This window comes from Sceloporus occidentalis, unplaced genomic scaffold, assembly GCF_023333645.1.
Source record: "Sceloporus occidentalis isolate IW3139 unplaced genomic scaffold, rSceOcc1.0.p SCAF_5, whole genome shotgun sequence".
NCBI lineage: Eukaryota > Metazoa > Chordata > Lepidosauria > Squamata > Phrynosomatidae > Sceloporus > Sceloporus occidentalis.
Genome location: NW_028316985.1, coordinates 181,769,304 through 181,784,767, shown reverse-complemented (window position 1 = coordinate 181,784,767; position 15,464 = coordinate 181,769,304). Strand labels below are relative to the sequence as shown.

The 15,464-nt window shown below is 40.3% G+C and overlaps 1 protein-coding gene across 7 annotated transcripts in view; it reads left to right on the top strand.

Annotated features, from left to right (window-relative positions):
• Window positions 1–15,464, top strand: part of LOC149313245 (catenin alpha-2) — a 609,699-nt gene that overhangs the window by 513,365 nt on the left and 80,870 nt on the right. For all 7 annotated transcript variants that reach the window (XM_089526338.1, XM_089526340.1, XM_089526339.1 and 4 more), the window contains 3 exons: window positions 3,635–3,727; window positions 4,052–4,208; window positions 9,475–9,675. In XM_089526338.1, the coding sequence (XP_089382464.1) occupies window positions 3,635–3,727; window positions 4,052–4,208; window positions 9,475–9,675 (451 nt within the window). The remainder of the gene's footprint in view (window positions 1–3,634; window positions 3,728–4,051; window positions 4,209–9,474; window positions 9,676–15,464) is intronic.

The window sequence follows — 15,464 nt, the reverse complement described above, 5'->3', positions numbered from 1 at the left end:
TTGTGTATACACCCCAATACAAGAGAGGTGTGTACCCCACATGATCATCATTACTTGTCTCAAATGAACAAAATCTCTGTCATATATTTTATTGTGAACTCTTTCAATGCTTTGCAATTCCCTGTTTGCCAATTACAGCATGTGGTAGATTTCCATTAAGATGTGACAAACAACCTACATGTGGGATTCTCCATCACTTGACTCCTCGCTGAATCGAGAATACCATGAATATATATTTTATGTGCCTTCTCTTATGGCTCTCTTTCTCTCCCCATACCTATATTAATATCTTTCTAAAACCAAATTCTTCAGCCTAATTCAATCAGCATTAATGACATTTTGCTTCATTTGGAGCAGAGTGGAGAATGGAAGCAAGCTAAGGCATGGGGCAGCATTTGAAGTTGTATTTAATCACAATTGGATTAAAGATACAATTCCCCCCCCCCCCCCTTCATATGAAGAAAGCAGAGTTAGAGATCACCCAGTGGTGATGAAAAAGAGAGCTTCAATTCTATTAGTGTGCTGCCAACTTGATGGTTCTATTGCCATTTCAAGGTACCTATTATGATGCCATTAAAATGGCTTTCAGATTATATCCAGTTTACCTGGGAGGAGGTAAGATATATAGTGCTTTTTGAGCCCTAGGACAGTTCTTTCATCTTGATGATCATAAAAGGGGGGGAAAGGAAGCTTGAAAGATGGCTTATTTTGTAATATGAGAAGCCCCTTTTTAAATCTGAACTTTAATATTCCCTGCTAGTGTTCTGAGGCCTATAATCCTGAACTCTGTACTTGAGCTGAAGAATCTGAATTTTATTCCTGCCTTTGCATTATAATTACTGTTTTGCTGTAGCTTTTGGGGCTTCTTTAATGAAGATTAGGAGTATCGTTTGATGCATGCAAAACAGCAGCTGACTAGCAAACATAGCAAATCAGCTGGAGGGTGTCATCTTAAAGGAGCATTTCTGACACGAGTTCTCAGAGGCTGTTAGTGAAAAGGGCAGTTCATTTGTCTCCCCTTGAAATAAAAACAAGATCCCTCACATTTCAATCAAGAGCTAGACTGGGGTATATCCAGAAGGCTTTTCTTCTTGCCCGGAGTGGTTGTTGCTTCCATTGGGTTTGACACAGAGATACAGGCAAGCCACAGCAAATTGAAATTGGGGGGGGGGGGGGGTAGAAGGCTAGTTGAACAGATGGATCAGGGCTTATACAGTGCTGTGCCTTGGAAACAGGAACAGATTAATGCCACAAGGGGAGACCAAAGGAATGGCAGAGAGAAACAGGGGCATTTGAACTAATTCATGAATCTCTTCCAACTGGTAGCTTTGCCTCTAGGCATAATTTTAAACACAAACAGACTAAAATGGAACATGTATTAAATGCTTGTTTGTTTTAATAGAGCATTAGAAGTTGGAGGCAGGGAACTGTACAGAGATCCAAGACAAACTTGGCTTTGTTCATACTCACCCAGTCCTCTTTTTTGTTGTTGCTGCTTTTAATTTGCTTGTTAATGACTTCAGTTTTAAAAAGCATTCAAGCCAAGTTTATGCTACTGTTGTTGCTATTGTTGTTGAATTTTGCATGTACATCAGCAACACCTTATGGTGACCCTATGAATGAAAGACTTCCAAGATCTTTGACCATCAACAGTTCTGGTCTGGTCTTGGAAACTCAGAACTGTTTGAGCCAATTAATCAGAAATGTCTCCTTTTTTCCTACTGCCTTGCACTTCACTGAGCATTATCTTTTCTTTCCAATGAGTGATGTTTCATGATATGTCCGAAGTATGATAGCCTCTGTGTTGCAAATATTTGGGGAAGGGGGTACATCACAACACCTGGTGGCAGGTGAAAAGGTTGATTACAGTTGCTATAAGTCCAAATCTAGCATTCACCCCAGAGATTAACAATAAAGGAACCTTTTATGATTTTACCTAGGGATTTCTGGTTTATGGATTCTTCTCTTGGGTCAGTGCCCTCAAAAAATGTTAAAAGACAAATGCTTTTTGGAAAGATCTTTTATTTATTTACTTAATTACAAAAAGAGTGTGAGAAGGTAATCCAACCGTGTGTCTGTTAAACTGCTATAAAGTTCCTTCCAAAAGGAAATCTGTAACCGTTCATGGAACTATGTTTGCAGCTATTTCCTGTTGCTTCCTACAATTATCCATTCCTGCTGCTCCAGTGTTTGTCAAGTCCTAGGCACTGTATCTAACTCCAACACTATTTTACAGACCCTACTATCTTTATTGTACAAATGCTTTCTGACAAAATGCTATTCAAAATGAGTATTTATCTGTGCTAAAAGGATAACACAGTATCTTGAAAGGTCACCGAATGAACATCATGAGAGGTTATGAGATCAGGTCTCCATGATTCCACAACTGGATGAGGTCTAAACAAGAAACATTTTAGCAGATAGTGTGTTTGCTGCTATTCTGGTTAATAAAGGGGGAGAGAGATAGTTGATCGTCCTTCTGATACACAGAGAATCTTGTGGTTTTTTTAAAGCACACATAATAATTTATGAACTACAGAGTAAGGTAGAGGCTGGTCTTCAATTAGCTAAAGAGAAAGTGATTCATGGAAGACGACGCTACTGAACAGGAACCCTCCTTCACTGCCAGTACAACAGCCCATATGCCAGTATTAGTGAAAAAGATAGAATATGTTTGTAGAGGAATGGGATGATAAGTTACTGCGAGTCTAAGGTCAACATAGCATACCATAACAGTATATGTTCCTCCTCCTTTGATTCCTGGAAGCTTGAGGAAGTTAAACATTTCTTAAATTTGTTGTGAACTATCCTGAAACAGAACCCCTCATAGCCTCTACAGGGCATTCGAGGGCAAAAATTTGGGGGAAAAATACTAAAAGTGACCCTGAGGTTCCATGGGGACCACAAAAATGGCCCTGTTGATCATGCCCCCCAGCATCTATCATCATAACAAGAAAGACTGAGTTTTCTGTAGCAGCCATAGCTCACTTTGAGATTGCGGTGGCTGCCATAAAATTGTGTTTTTTGTTATTGTCAAAGTTGTGTTTTCCTGTTTCAGATACAAGGAAGGTTAGACATAACTCAGTAGGAAATTTTGCTAGACACGCCAAACTTTGGTGAAATGTTTAGCTGCTCTCCAAGTTTCACTACCCATTTGAAAAGTCAAAATTCCAAAAGGGAAGCAGATGAAAGTCATCAGAAATTTATACTAGACAAATAGATGGCCTGCCATAACTCATCATTTACTGTCATTCTTTGATATCATTCAGCAACCTGTCCTCCCTGTTCCTCCCTGCAACCAAGAATAAAAACAAACACCATAAAATAAACTTTAGCCTAAATCCAGTTGCAAATCTCAACTACAGTAGATTTACTGAATCCATGGTTGGTTCGGTAAATCTATTATAATTGGGATTCAAAGTTAGAAAATTTAGGCCTTTGCCATTTTTTTGATGTTATTCACACTTTGGAAAGCTCATTATGTCAATTTATAAAGGCTAACAAAAAAGCCAAGATATTTAAGATACAATTATGGGTCTCCCCATCCCCTGATATGATTCCATTAAAAAAAAGATGGAATAGTAATCCCTGTTTCCTGCAAACCTAATTCTTATTCCACTGGTTTTAATTGCAGGTTGCCAATTTGGCCTGCTCCATTTCCAATAATGAAGAAGGTGTAAAATTAGTCCGTATGGCAGCAACCCAGATTGATAGTCTTTGCCCACAGGTAAGCTATATCTGTGCAAGGGTGTGTGTGTGTGTGTGTGTGTGTGTGTGTAATTGGAAGCCCTTTGCAGTATTTAGAAACGTAAGGTGTTTACCACCGAAAAACACATGGCACAAAAATTAGACATTTGTTCCTGCCATTATACTGTTGATTGCCTTTTTCAAATAGAGGAAGATATGTTTGTATGCCGAGCCTGGCTTAATAATCAGAATGATCAAAGCATACACCTGTATTTTAGCATAGTCGTTAATCAATTTGTTCTTATCCCTTGAGGAAAGGGTTTCTTTTTTGTAATTGCTCATAAGAGCTGATTCTCCTTCCCAGGTAATAAACGCTGCACTCACGTTGGCTGCCAGGCCCCAGAGCAAAGTGGCCCAAGACAACATGGACGTTTTCAAAGACCAGTGGGAGAAACAAGTTCGGGTTCTCACTGAGGCGGTCGATGACATCACATCTGTGGATGACTTTCTCTCTGTCTCAGGTAATTCAGTTTTAATTTAATTATTTATTGTAATGTGAGCACCCAGTGGTGAACGCAGATACAGTCAACAGGCAGATGGATTCAAGAATCCTTATCTCTTTCGTGGCCAAATGTTAACAATGGTCCCATGAACAGCTGATTCTGTGTTTAGTAGCCCCAGATAGATTATGACCCGAGACAGACAGGCTAAAAGCGGTGTGCCACCACCAATACTAGGGTTCCAGAGTGTGTAGCAACCGCACACTCCGGAACCCTAGCACGTATGGATGGCGCTATCTTTATGGGGCGCCGTCCATATGGGGCATGCATGCAGGATGCAAGCATGGTGCCGTGTCCATACCTGTGGGTGCCACACTTGCGTCATGGATGCATCACAGTGCACCAGTGGCAAACTGATGATGGTACCCGTGTGTGCCAAGAAGAACCCGTTTTTTCCGGGTTCTTTTTGGTCCAGAGGGACATCACGCAGTTTGGCTGCTGCGGTGTCCCTCCGGAGAAAACCTGGGTGCCTTGGGTGGTCTGGATTTCACTTATCTATGTAATGAGATTGAGGATATACTATTGTGTAGTATACTACACATATTATTTAAGTGCAAATTGTATCAGCAGGCGAGAGATTTGTATCTCGGACCCTATATTAACTGAAGAATGCACTGGGATACCCATATTAGAACAACGTATTTTATGAGTGATCAAGAATAAAAAATATCTCTCATGACAGCTCAGTATTTAAGTAAAACAGTTCATCTGAGATCTTCATGCTTTTACAGAGGTTATACAAATTTTGTTGCATTTGTTTTATTTTGAGATGGCCCATGGGCTAATCAATAAATGTTGTTGTTGTTGTATCTGTGTAATGGCCAAATATTAACAATGGTCCAGTGGCAATGAAAAACTGATTCTGTGTTTAGTAAGCCCAGATAGATTATTTCACTGTAGCTAGGTAGTTCTGGAGGAAGTAAACTTGTAGTGAGCCCTAATGACGCAGTGGTTAAAAGCTGGTTCTTTAGCCAGAAGGTTGTGAGTTCAATCCCAGGGCTCCAAGGTTGACTTTGCCTTCCTTCCTTTGTAGTTTGGTAAGAATACCCAGCTTGTTGGGGACAATTGGCTCACAGACTGCTTAGAGACTGCTGAGTTCACTATTAAGCAGTATAGAAATGTAAATAATAATTTAATTTGTTTTATTTATATACCGCTATTCCAAAGATCATAGCGGTGAACAGCAAGTAAGCTAATTTTCCCCCAACAGTCTGGGTACTCATTTTAGCGACCTCGGAAGGATGCAAGCCTGAGTCGAGCTTGGGCCCTTTTTCTGGTCTTGAACTCGCAACCTTGTGGTTTTGAGTGAATGGCTGCAGTACAGGCATTTAACCACTGCGCCACCAGGGCTCCTTGCTAGTAACTTGCTTATAAATACACTACTCCTAGCTATTAGGATGGGAGGTTGATCATAAATCAGAGGTGTAACTACTAAGGGAGACAAAATGAGGGTATCCTCCCAAATTAAATTAAATTAAAGGTCTTAACAATCTGGATGTATTCCTTGGGTTTTCAGTGGTGTAACCCAGGAAGGAAGCAAAATTTTCAGTGCCTCATTCCTTGCAGTGCTAGAAACTTGAGGACTGGAAACAAAAATTTGTTTGGGGGGGGGGGGTGTAGACTTATTTTTTCAAGGGGAATGACTTCATTTTGCCTGATTCCTGTAGCTAGACTCTTGATCACAACTTTACTTTCTTTAGTTCAGTTCTTGCAGATTTATAGATAATCATAGAATATTAGAGCTGGGAAGGACCACGAAGGGCATATCCCTGACCTTAGTAGTACACAACTAGAGTACTGCTGAAAGATGCTGATCCAACCTCTGCTTAAAGACTTTCAAAATGGAGAGTCCACCACTCTCTGAAGCAGCCCATTCCACTGTCACACAGCTCTTATAGTAAATCCTGTTCAGTATAACCTTGGGGACCTGTCTTCCACTGGCTTTGTCTGTTAGTCATACCCTCCAACTCTAGACCTATTATCCAGACATAGGCCTCAGTTGAGAAAGAGTGTTTGCCCTGGGATAATCTAGATAGATTTTTTTGTTTGAAGGCATTCAAATTCTGCCATTTGCTGTGGGGGAACACTGAGGCCCCTCAGTTAAAGGGCTGGAATGTTTCCTGTACTGTAGTCCTTCTGTTGTACTTATTTATCACCAGTAGGATGTGCACAATTTTTTTCTTACTAAAAAGAGTCCTGGAAACATCCATTGGTGGAATCAACAGTTTATAAAGTGAGAATAATTAACAGAGTATATAACATGGTGTGAAATATTTAAGATTTATTGTTATTGTTGTTGCTAACTGCCTTTGGGTCAGTTTTGACTCATGGCAACCCCGTAAATGAGACATCTCCAAGACCCCCTTTCCTCAACCGCTGAGCTCAGGTCCCGCAAATTCAGGTCTATGGTCTCTGGTTCAGTCCATCCATCTGGCATGTGGTCTTCCTCTTTTTCGGCTGCCCTCTACCTTCCCAGCATCATTGTCTTTTCTAATGAGTTGTGCCTTCTCATGATATGGCCCAAATATGACAGACTCAATTTAGTCATCTTGGCTTCCAAGGAGAGTTCAGGCTTGAGCTGTTGATACTATCTTCCACTTGGTCCTTTTTGTGGAGAAATAATGGTCCAAAACACACTGCAGAAATAATCCAGTATGAGACCGCTTTAACTGCCCTGGCTTAATGCTAAGGAATCCTGGAATTGTAGTTCATTGTGGCACCAGAGTTCTCTGACAGACAAGGCTAAATATATCAGAAAACTACAGTTCCCAGAATTCCTTAGCATTGAGCCAGGGCAGTTAAATAGGTCTCACACTGGATTATTTCTGCAGTGTTTGGAACAATGTGAATCAGACCTCAAAACACAGAACCTTCTGCATGGGGCACGCACATAAATGTTACTTTATGTCCATGAAGAAGATTAAGTCACAACTTGGAAAAGTTATTTTTCTTACTACCACCCCCAGAATCCCCCCCTTGAAAATTCAGGGACCAGTAGTTCAAAACGAAAACAAAAAAGGACCCCATGGAAGGTTTTAGGGAGATGTACACCCAGCCATTGCAAAAATATTATGGAATCTCTCTGTGGAATGAGATTGCCAATCCAGTTCTTATTAACCACATAGAAAAAGGAGGCACTGTGTGTCCTCTGCTAAGTGTGTGAAAAATACCTAAAAGACAAATGATTAGGTTTATCAGAGAAATCTCTTGATAACCACAGAGAATTTCATGGTCTGGTCAGTTAAAATCAGCTCTCTCATTGATGTATCCCAGGCCTATCCATCCTTTTCTAATCAGTATTCAATCTGCAGAAAATCACATGGGATAAGTACTTTTGCATTGAAGCAACAATCTCCAATCGTTTTTCACACCAAAAAAGAGCATGTCAATTAAAAAAAAATCTATATAAATGTCTTCCTAGTCTATTCTCCCTTTCTCGTTTTTCCCTCCTTACTGTGTTGCCCCAATCAATTGCGATGAAAAATACAAGTAGTCTGAAACCTGGTATAATAATTTTCAAAGGAGGAAATTTGATGACTGTTGGCGATGAGACAAATGATAAATTCTGTGGATAAAACAACATGCTGGAACAAAACTGAGTTCAAGTGCACAGTTTGGAGTAGTAGTTTTAGCTCTCCAAAGACCTTCACCAAATCAACTATTTCAGGGACTGAGATCCTCTTTTTCCAGGAGCTTTTGTTCACCTTGAATCTTGGATTTTGTGCTGATGGTTCCATGTAGATGTATGTTATTTGACAGTCTCAAACAGAGTATTCTTTTCTAAGACTAACTGGACAGAAATATTCCCTGGTTCAGTTACTCCATTCGTGGTTCAGGTATTGTAGAGCTGAGTCATCCTCTGTAGAATTTTGGATGGTCTATTTTACACTTCTCATCTTTACATATATGAACATATGGTTGATAATGAAAGCTTGCTGCCTGCAGAGCCCTCCAAAGACCAGAAATGTGAATTTCTCTGCCCTGTTTGATTATTTGCCCATTTGTCATAGCTAAAAAAATTCTACTGTCATAGGCCTGCCTGCTTAGTCCCAATCTCTAATTGAAATGGTTAAGTATGCATAACAGACTTTACATTCTATTGCATGTATTACATCAAATGCACTGCATTCTGTTCTAATTGCCCTGAATTATAGCATTCCTCCTATCTTTCTGGGAACATCTATACTGTATAAATAGTGTAGTTTGACATCATTTTAAGTGCTGCAGCTCCATCCTAAAGTGTCCTGAAATTTGTAGTTTTATAAAGTGAATCCCATTGAATCCCAATGTGAAAGAAAGGTGGAATATAATCCTGGAGAGAAAGAAAGAAAGAAAGAAAGAAAGAAAGAAAGAAAGAAAGAAAGGCTTTAGCCTTCTCTGCCAAAGAGTTCTGATGTCTCACAAAATTACAAATGCCAGGATTCTGTAGGATGCAGCCGTGGCAGTCCAAGGAGTTTCAAATTGCATTAGTTTTACAGTGCAAATGCACTCTCCGTTATATTGCTTCTTACTCTCAAAATATATATCATAGGTTCTTGGGGCCAGACAACATCATTCCTTACTATTTTTACCACATCATTTTTTTCTCAACAGAAAGAAAAACACCCTGATTTTTTGTAGAACTGTGATTAGTGCAGAGTTAATTCCAACCAGATAAGCTTATGTAAAATTAGCAAACTGAAATACACATTTTACCCTGAAAACAGGACTCAAATTTCATTATGTAGGATTTGCAGGGTGAAGGCAGCTTTTTCTCCTAGTTGTGAACAGTACTGATTACAGTAATGAGTGTTAAGCCTGTGCTTAGGATGGGGAGTCATGGTAACTTGCACTCCCATAGTAACCAGCTGCTCTTACCAGAGTTCTCTTACTGTGAGGAGTCTGTGGCATTAGACTGTGGCATTAGCCTTGTAGAGAGATTCTACCAGTTGAAACGCACATATTTGCCTCATAACAGAAGGGCTGTGGTGAACAGCATGACCCTTTTACGGTTCCATCAGCCTGCCTCTCAATTTTTATGGGGAATATTGGCCTCCTGGAAACCTGGTCTCAAATGCTCTTCAGCCAAGGAAGGATAAATTCAATGGCAGTGGGCAGATCAGCCACCAGCCTCTTTCTGTAAATGAGACTTGTGAGTAGCCACAGAGACATATTGTACAATGCTTTATTACTTTAAAAGAACGACAGCACTGATGGACAATCATGGTATTTTCTTTCCCCCGTGTAGAAAACCATATCTTGGAGGATGTCAATAAATGTGTGATTGCTCTGCAAGAGGGAGATGTTGACACATTGGACAGAACTGCGGGGGCCATCCGAGGTCGTGCAGCCAGAGTCATCCATATAATTAACGCCGAGATGGAAAACTATGAAGCTGGGGTTTACACTGAGAAAGTGTTAGAAGCAACAAAATTGCTTTCTGAAACAGGTGAGTGTGGCTAACAAACAGTACACATTGTAGTCAATCCTTCTCCCACCCTGTTTCACATCAGAGTATGCATTTAATTTATAACTTGCCTCCCCCTTCCAAAAAAGGTTGTTGGCACATCTCATAATACTAAATCGCAAAAATTAAAAACAAAATCTAGTTCAAAGGATCACTTGTGAGCCACCTTGTGCTTTATATTGGAAGATTATCATAGAATATGGTATCATATTCATATACTGATATATCATATCAAGAGTATCATAGAGTTGGAAGAGATCATTGCCATTCAGTCAAATTCCCTGCCAGGCAGGAACACACAGTCAAAGCATTCCTGACAGATGGCCATTCAGCCTCTGCTTAAAAAGCTACAAAGGAGGAGACAAAGAAGGAGTTGTGAGATATTAAATAAATCAATGCTGATCAATTAAAAATTCAATTAAAAACAGAAGAATGATCACCCAAATGTTATAGCATCCCCCTTAAACAACAAACCAGGTTACATCCTTGAGGCTTACCATGACCAGTGTCTTTATCTGCTTGGAGAAGAATGACACAGAGTAGTCAGAGTAGCCTCCAATGGCAGAGAGTTCCAGAATCCAGAAGTCACCAGTGAGACCACGTGTCACTATTCCAGTGGTGATAGCAAGCCTGGAGAAGGACTTTTCCTAAAGATCATAAATACCAGACTGTTTTCTATTGCAGAGTGCATCCTTTAAAATAGCCTGGTCTCAAGTTAAATAGGGATATGCTCTGGCCTGTAATATATGAAAAACCCTTGTGTATGGTCGCTTCTCAGACATCTGCCACTACTTCACTTGGTTCAAACACCATGTATCCAAAGCATGTTGCATGTTCTGTATGAGTTTGCCATCTTGCATATATACTATCTCAGGTATGATCTCTTCCCATTCTCTTCCCATTATTTTCCAATGATTCACAAGATGTTTTGGATTTGCAGCATGCATCCGCCTCCACTTTCTCCCAGTGGTACTTGAGATAAAGTAGTGTTTGATTATTTCTGCCTTTAATTTGTGCATAAACAAATACAGTATTATATATCCCTGGGATGAGGAGGTGTTGTTTGATTCTCCCCAGTGGGTCTGATTCATGTTATGATAACTACAGTTGCAAGAGAAAGAAAGGGATCTTGTAGCACATTTGAGACTAAAAGAAGTTTGTTGCATTAGCTTTCATAGACTCAGGCCATGTCTACATGGGCCAAAGGTCCAGTTCCTCCTCCCCATTCTGGTGTTGTTCTGTTCAGACAGTGCACATCCCAAGCCCCATTTCTGATGCAAGCAGTCCATATGATGTACAGCATATTCCGCACCAGAACTGAGGCATTACAGTCTTAAAGGGGTTTTAAAAATATGCCTACCACTCTGGGGCTTTCCGGAAGATCTGGAGCCCTCCATTCCTGTGCCATGGTGGCTTTTTGCACAGGCATCCCACTTGCCACCCATACCCCCACTATGGGTCATTCGTTCAGAGGTCAGAACAAGATGCCTAGCCTATCACTGGATACCTTGTTCTGACCTCATGAATTAGTGACCCATGGCAAAAGTGCCATGTGGATCAATGGGATGGCTGTACAGGCAGTCACCATGGCCTGGGAACAGGGGCAGATGTTGGGCCAAGATACTCCAAGCTGCCCCTGGAGTATCTTGGCAAGTGCAGACAAGGCTTCAGACTGCTATCACACACTGAGTCTACAAAAGCCTATGCTACAAACTACTTTCTCATGACAAGTATTCAAATCTGTCACAAGATCCCTTTGTATACCAACATGGCTGTGTCTTTGAATACCCGGGGGGGGGGGGGGCAGTCAACAAACTTCTATCTCTGAAACAGATTTAGAGACTAAAGTTATGATAGAATTGACCAGTGTTAATTTGTTATATCTGTTTGTGTGTAACATGTAGTTCTCCCTGCAGCCAGGCAGTGCATAATAGATTCAGTCAGGCTGAAGAAAGAGCATGCTATAAGAAAGAATTGTTTAACGCTTCTCTGTTTGTTCTTTCAAATCTGTGAAGTTGGATAATGTACTTGTCACCATCAACACCAGAGTGACTTGCTACTAGTACTCCAGAGGTAGATGTCATACTGAGTTAAAGAACATTCCAGTTTGTAGTAAGATTAGGAATGCGTGGATTGTCTTTCTTCACCCCTTTAGTGCACGTCAAAACAGGCTTGAATACAAAAATCTGAAAACAACTAACTCAAGAGTGATTATTTTATTTCTGTTACAAAGACTGGCCCTATCACACTCTCATGACATCTTCAAAAGCAGGATAGGTATTTCCTCGCCACACCACTATCAGTCCTTTATTTCTCCTATTTATATTTATTTTTCTTAAAATATTCATCTCCTTCCATTTATCATGAGATCTCAGGGAGGTATACATCTTTTCTTTATCTCTTAAAATACAGTGTTCATAAATCTGAAACATCTGGGGACACAATTTACCCAGTTTACCCCTCATCAGTCTTCTTATTAGAAACCATACTGAAAACCCTATATCTAATGTGAACTGCAGCCAGCAGAGGAGCTTACATGGAAAAGTGAAGTAGGCAAGGACAGTTGAAGATTGCACAGACTTATATCTGATTAGGATGGAGGCAAGTGAGTTACAAGTATTCATATTTCCTATCTTGTTCTGAAACCCAGTATCATGTCTACATGAAAAACTATAGGGGTTTTCCCCCTTTGTAAATACCGTCCTTGTTTACTTCTTTACAGCAGGGGATTTAGTCTAGAGACCTGATTTGGTATCTATGAGCAAGTAATGATGATATTGTTAATTTAGATCAAGTCTGCAAAACACAGCCCACCAGCCAAATATTCTGCCCTAACAAATGCTTGACAATTCCCCTTTTCTTTTTATAGTCATAAAAATATGAGACTTTTAAAGATCTTTGTGAGCTACAGCTTTGGCAGTCTTGATTTAACAGTACATTCCTCTCTGTTCTTGGAGTTCATAGCAGGTAACAGCTCATCTTTGTCTCAGTCAATTTGACAACAACTCCACGAGGTCTTATGCTCTTTTCCCCATTTTACAGGTGGGGAATTGAAGAGGAGAGATAGTCACATGCCTAAAGCAAATAGGTTTTGAGCAAAACTGGGCTTGAGTTGTCTAAGATGCTTACAAGCATCAGCAAAACTTTTAAATGCCCGTCTAATAAAAAGATGGATTGGCATGCTTGCAAGGTTCTATATCCATTAACATGCATCTATAAATAAAATAGCCTTCCCATTTACTGAAAGATGTAAATTTTGATGTAGTTGCCTCTTAGTAGTTCAGCATCCTAATGATATACCTTCATGTTCCATATCTAAATAACAAGTAAACTGGGAACGTGGTTTATGCTTGCATGTTGAGAAAGGAAGACTGATAGAACGGTAAATTGAAATGAGAGTTTATTTCATGTCTTGGAACTTGCCAGAAGTCCAGGGCAATGGAAATCCCTTTAGTTAAATCTAACATGAAGTAGGAACCCTTATTGAGTGTCTAAACATCATGTTTGAACTTTCTGACCGACTATTGCTGTCAACAAAGTTGAACGTTTGAGAGCCACAAACAATTTGACATTCCTGGCCTTAAATATAATTGGGATTAAATTACAAATTGTACTTCCATACTCACTTACAAAAGTCAATGAAATATTTTTCTTCTTTTTTACTGGTAAAGCTATATCTGATCCCGTTACCAATGGTAGGCTTCATCACACAAAGCCTTAAAACATTCTGTTCCTCTGCACTTTAGGACAGCATCTGTAAGATCCACTTTTAAGGAATGTTGTATTTGTAAATTTCTTCATGGAGTGAGGTGGGCTGAACCTTGGGGCTGCAGCTCACAACTGTGTTTTAAGGTGCCTAGGATCCTCCTCTCCAACAATTGCAAAAGATCTAGGATGCATCTCTTGGACTGTGCAGGTCAACCACTGGGGCACCATGGACTCCACTACTTTTTCTTCAATTGAATGACACCCCTCCATGTCCCCAGAGACATTGTTTGCCCACTCCAGTGAAGACAGAAGATTCATGTGTGTTTATTGTTGTTACTTGCCACCAAATTGTCTAATGTTGGTCCTATGAATGAGAGACCACCATGAGCTCCAGTTGTCAAGAGTCCTGCTCAGGTCTTGCAAACTCAGGTCCATGAGTTCCTTAACTGAATCATGTGGAACAGAGTCTAAATGTTTTGATCAAGAGTTGTTTCCAGGGACACCTGGCTTACGGAGACAACATGTGAAAGGGATCTAGGAGTCCAAGTAGACCACAAGTTGATCATGAGTCAACAGTGCGATGCGGCAGCTAACAAGGCCAATGCGGTTTTAGGCTGCATCAATAGAAGTATAGTGTCTAGATCAAGGGAAGTAATAGTGCCACTATATTCTGATCTGGTCAGGCCCCACCTGGAATATTGTGTCCAGTTCTGGGCGCCACAGTTCAAAAAGAACATTGAGAAACTGGAGCGTATCAAATGGAGGGCGACTAAAATGGTGAAAGGTCTGGAAACGAAGCCCTATGAGGAATGCCTTAGAGATCTGGGTATGTTTAGCCTGGAGAAAAGAAGGTTAAGAGGTGATATGATAGCCCTGTTTAAATATTTGAAGGGATGTCATATTGAGGAGGGAGCAAGCTTGTTTTCTGCTGCTCCAGAGACTAGGACCTGGAGCAATGGATGCAAGCTGCAGGAAAAGAGATTCCACCTCAACATTAGGAGGAATTTCCTGACAGTGAGGGCTGTTCGACAGTGGAACACACTTCCTCGGAGTGTAGTGGAGTCTCCCTCCTTGGAGGTCTTCAAACAGAGGCTGGATGGCCATCTGTTGGGGATGCTTTGATCTGGATTTCCTGCATGGCAGGGGGTTGGACTGGATGGCCCTTGTGGTCTCTTCCAACTCTATGATTCTATGATTCTATGAACTTAAGTTTTCGCATCAGGCAATGCTTTCTGCACTCATTCCTATTAAACTCTTCATTTAATAATAAAGTAAGAGTTCAGGGCAAGTAAAGAATGGTAATTTTTAAGCAGTTGTAATTGCTAAAATTTCTAGGCCAGCGTTATGAAAGATTTTGCCTATTTGCTTTTCATAAAACTAATTCACAATGATAAAAACACAATGAACCAAGTCTACAGCAGTTCCGTGGCATATTTAATGTGCTCTTTCATAAAGCTTGCATTATAATAAAGTGCGAACAGCTCTATAGTGAATGTGTGCCTGGCCATGCCATTCTTTTGTGGGCTTTGTGCCAAAAATGAAAATGTTGAAAAGGCCCAATTGTTGCAGTGTGCCGACAGAGACGTTCTAATTGTAGATCCCTGCTTTTCAATGATGCACAAACTGTTAATTCTGTGGGTTTTTTACAAGAATGTGCAAGAGGTTTCTTGCCGGTAATGCAACACTTCTATGGAAAGACTATTCATACCATTGTTTTCATGGTCTTGTTTGTGTGATGGTTTGCTAGTGTACATAAGCAAGTACGGATATCAGTATAATACATCACAAAAAGACATTTTTGATGCCATAGCCTAAATCCATTTCTTGGTCCGAACTAGATTAGACTCATTAAATCAAACCCAGTGAGCTTGCATAATGGTTGTTTTACTGGCTTCCCATGGATTCAGTGGGTCTAATGAATGGAAACTTAAGTCAATATCCTCTTGGTCACTGATACAGTGGAATGTTCTGTCGGCATAATAATAGTGGCATTATGCTGGTTGCAGCCACCACTGACAACAGTGTGACCACAACTCACACAACGGATGCATTATTACCCAAAG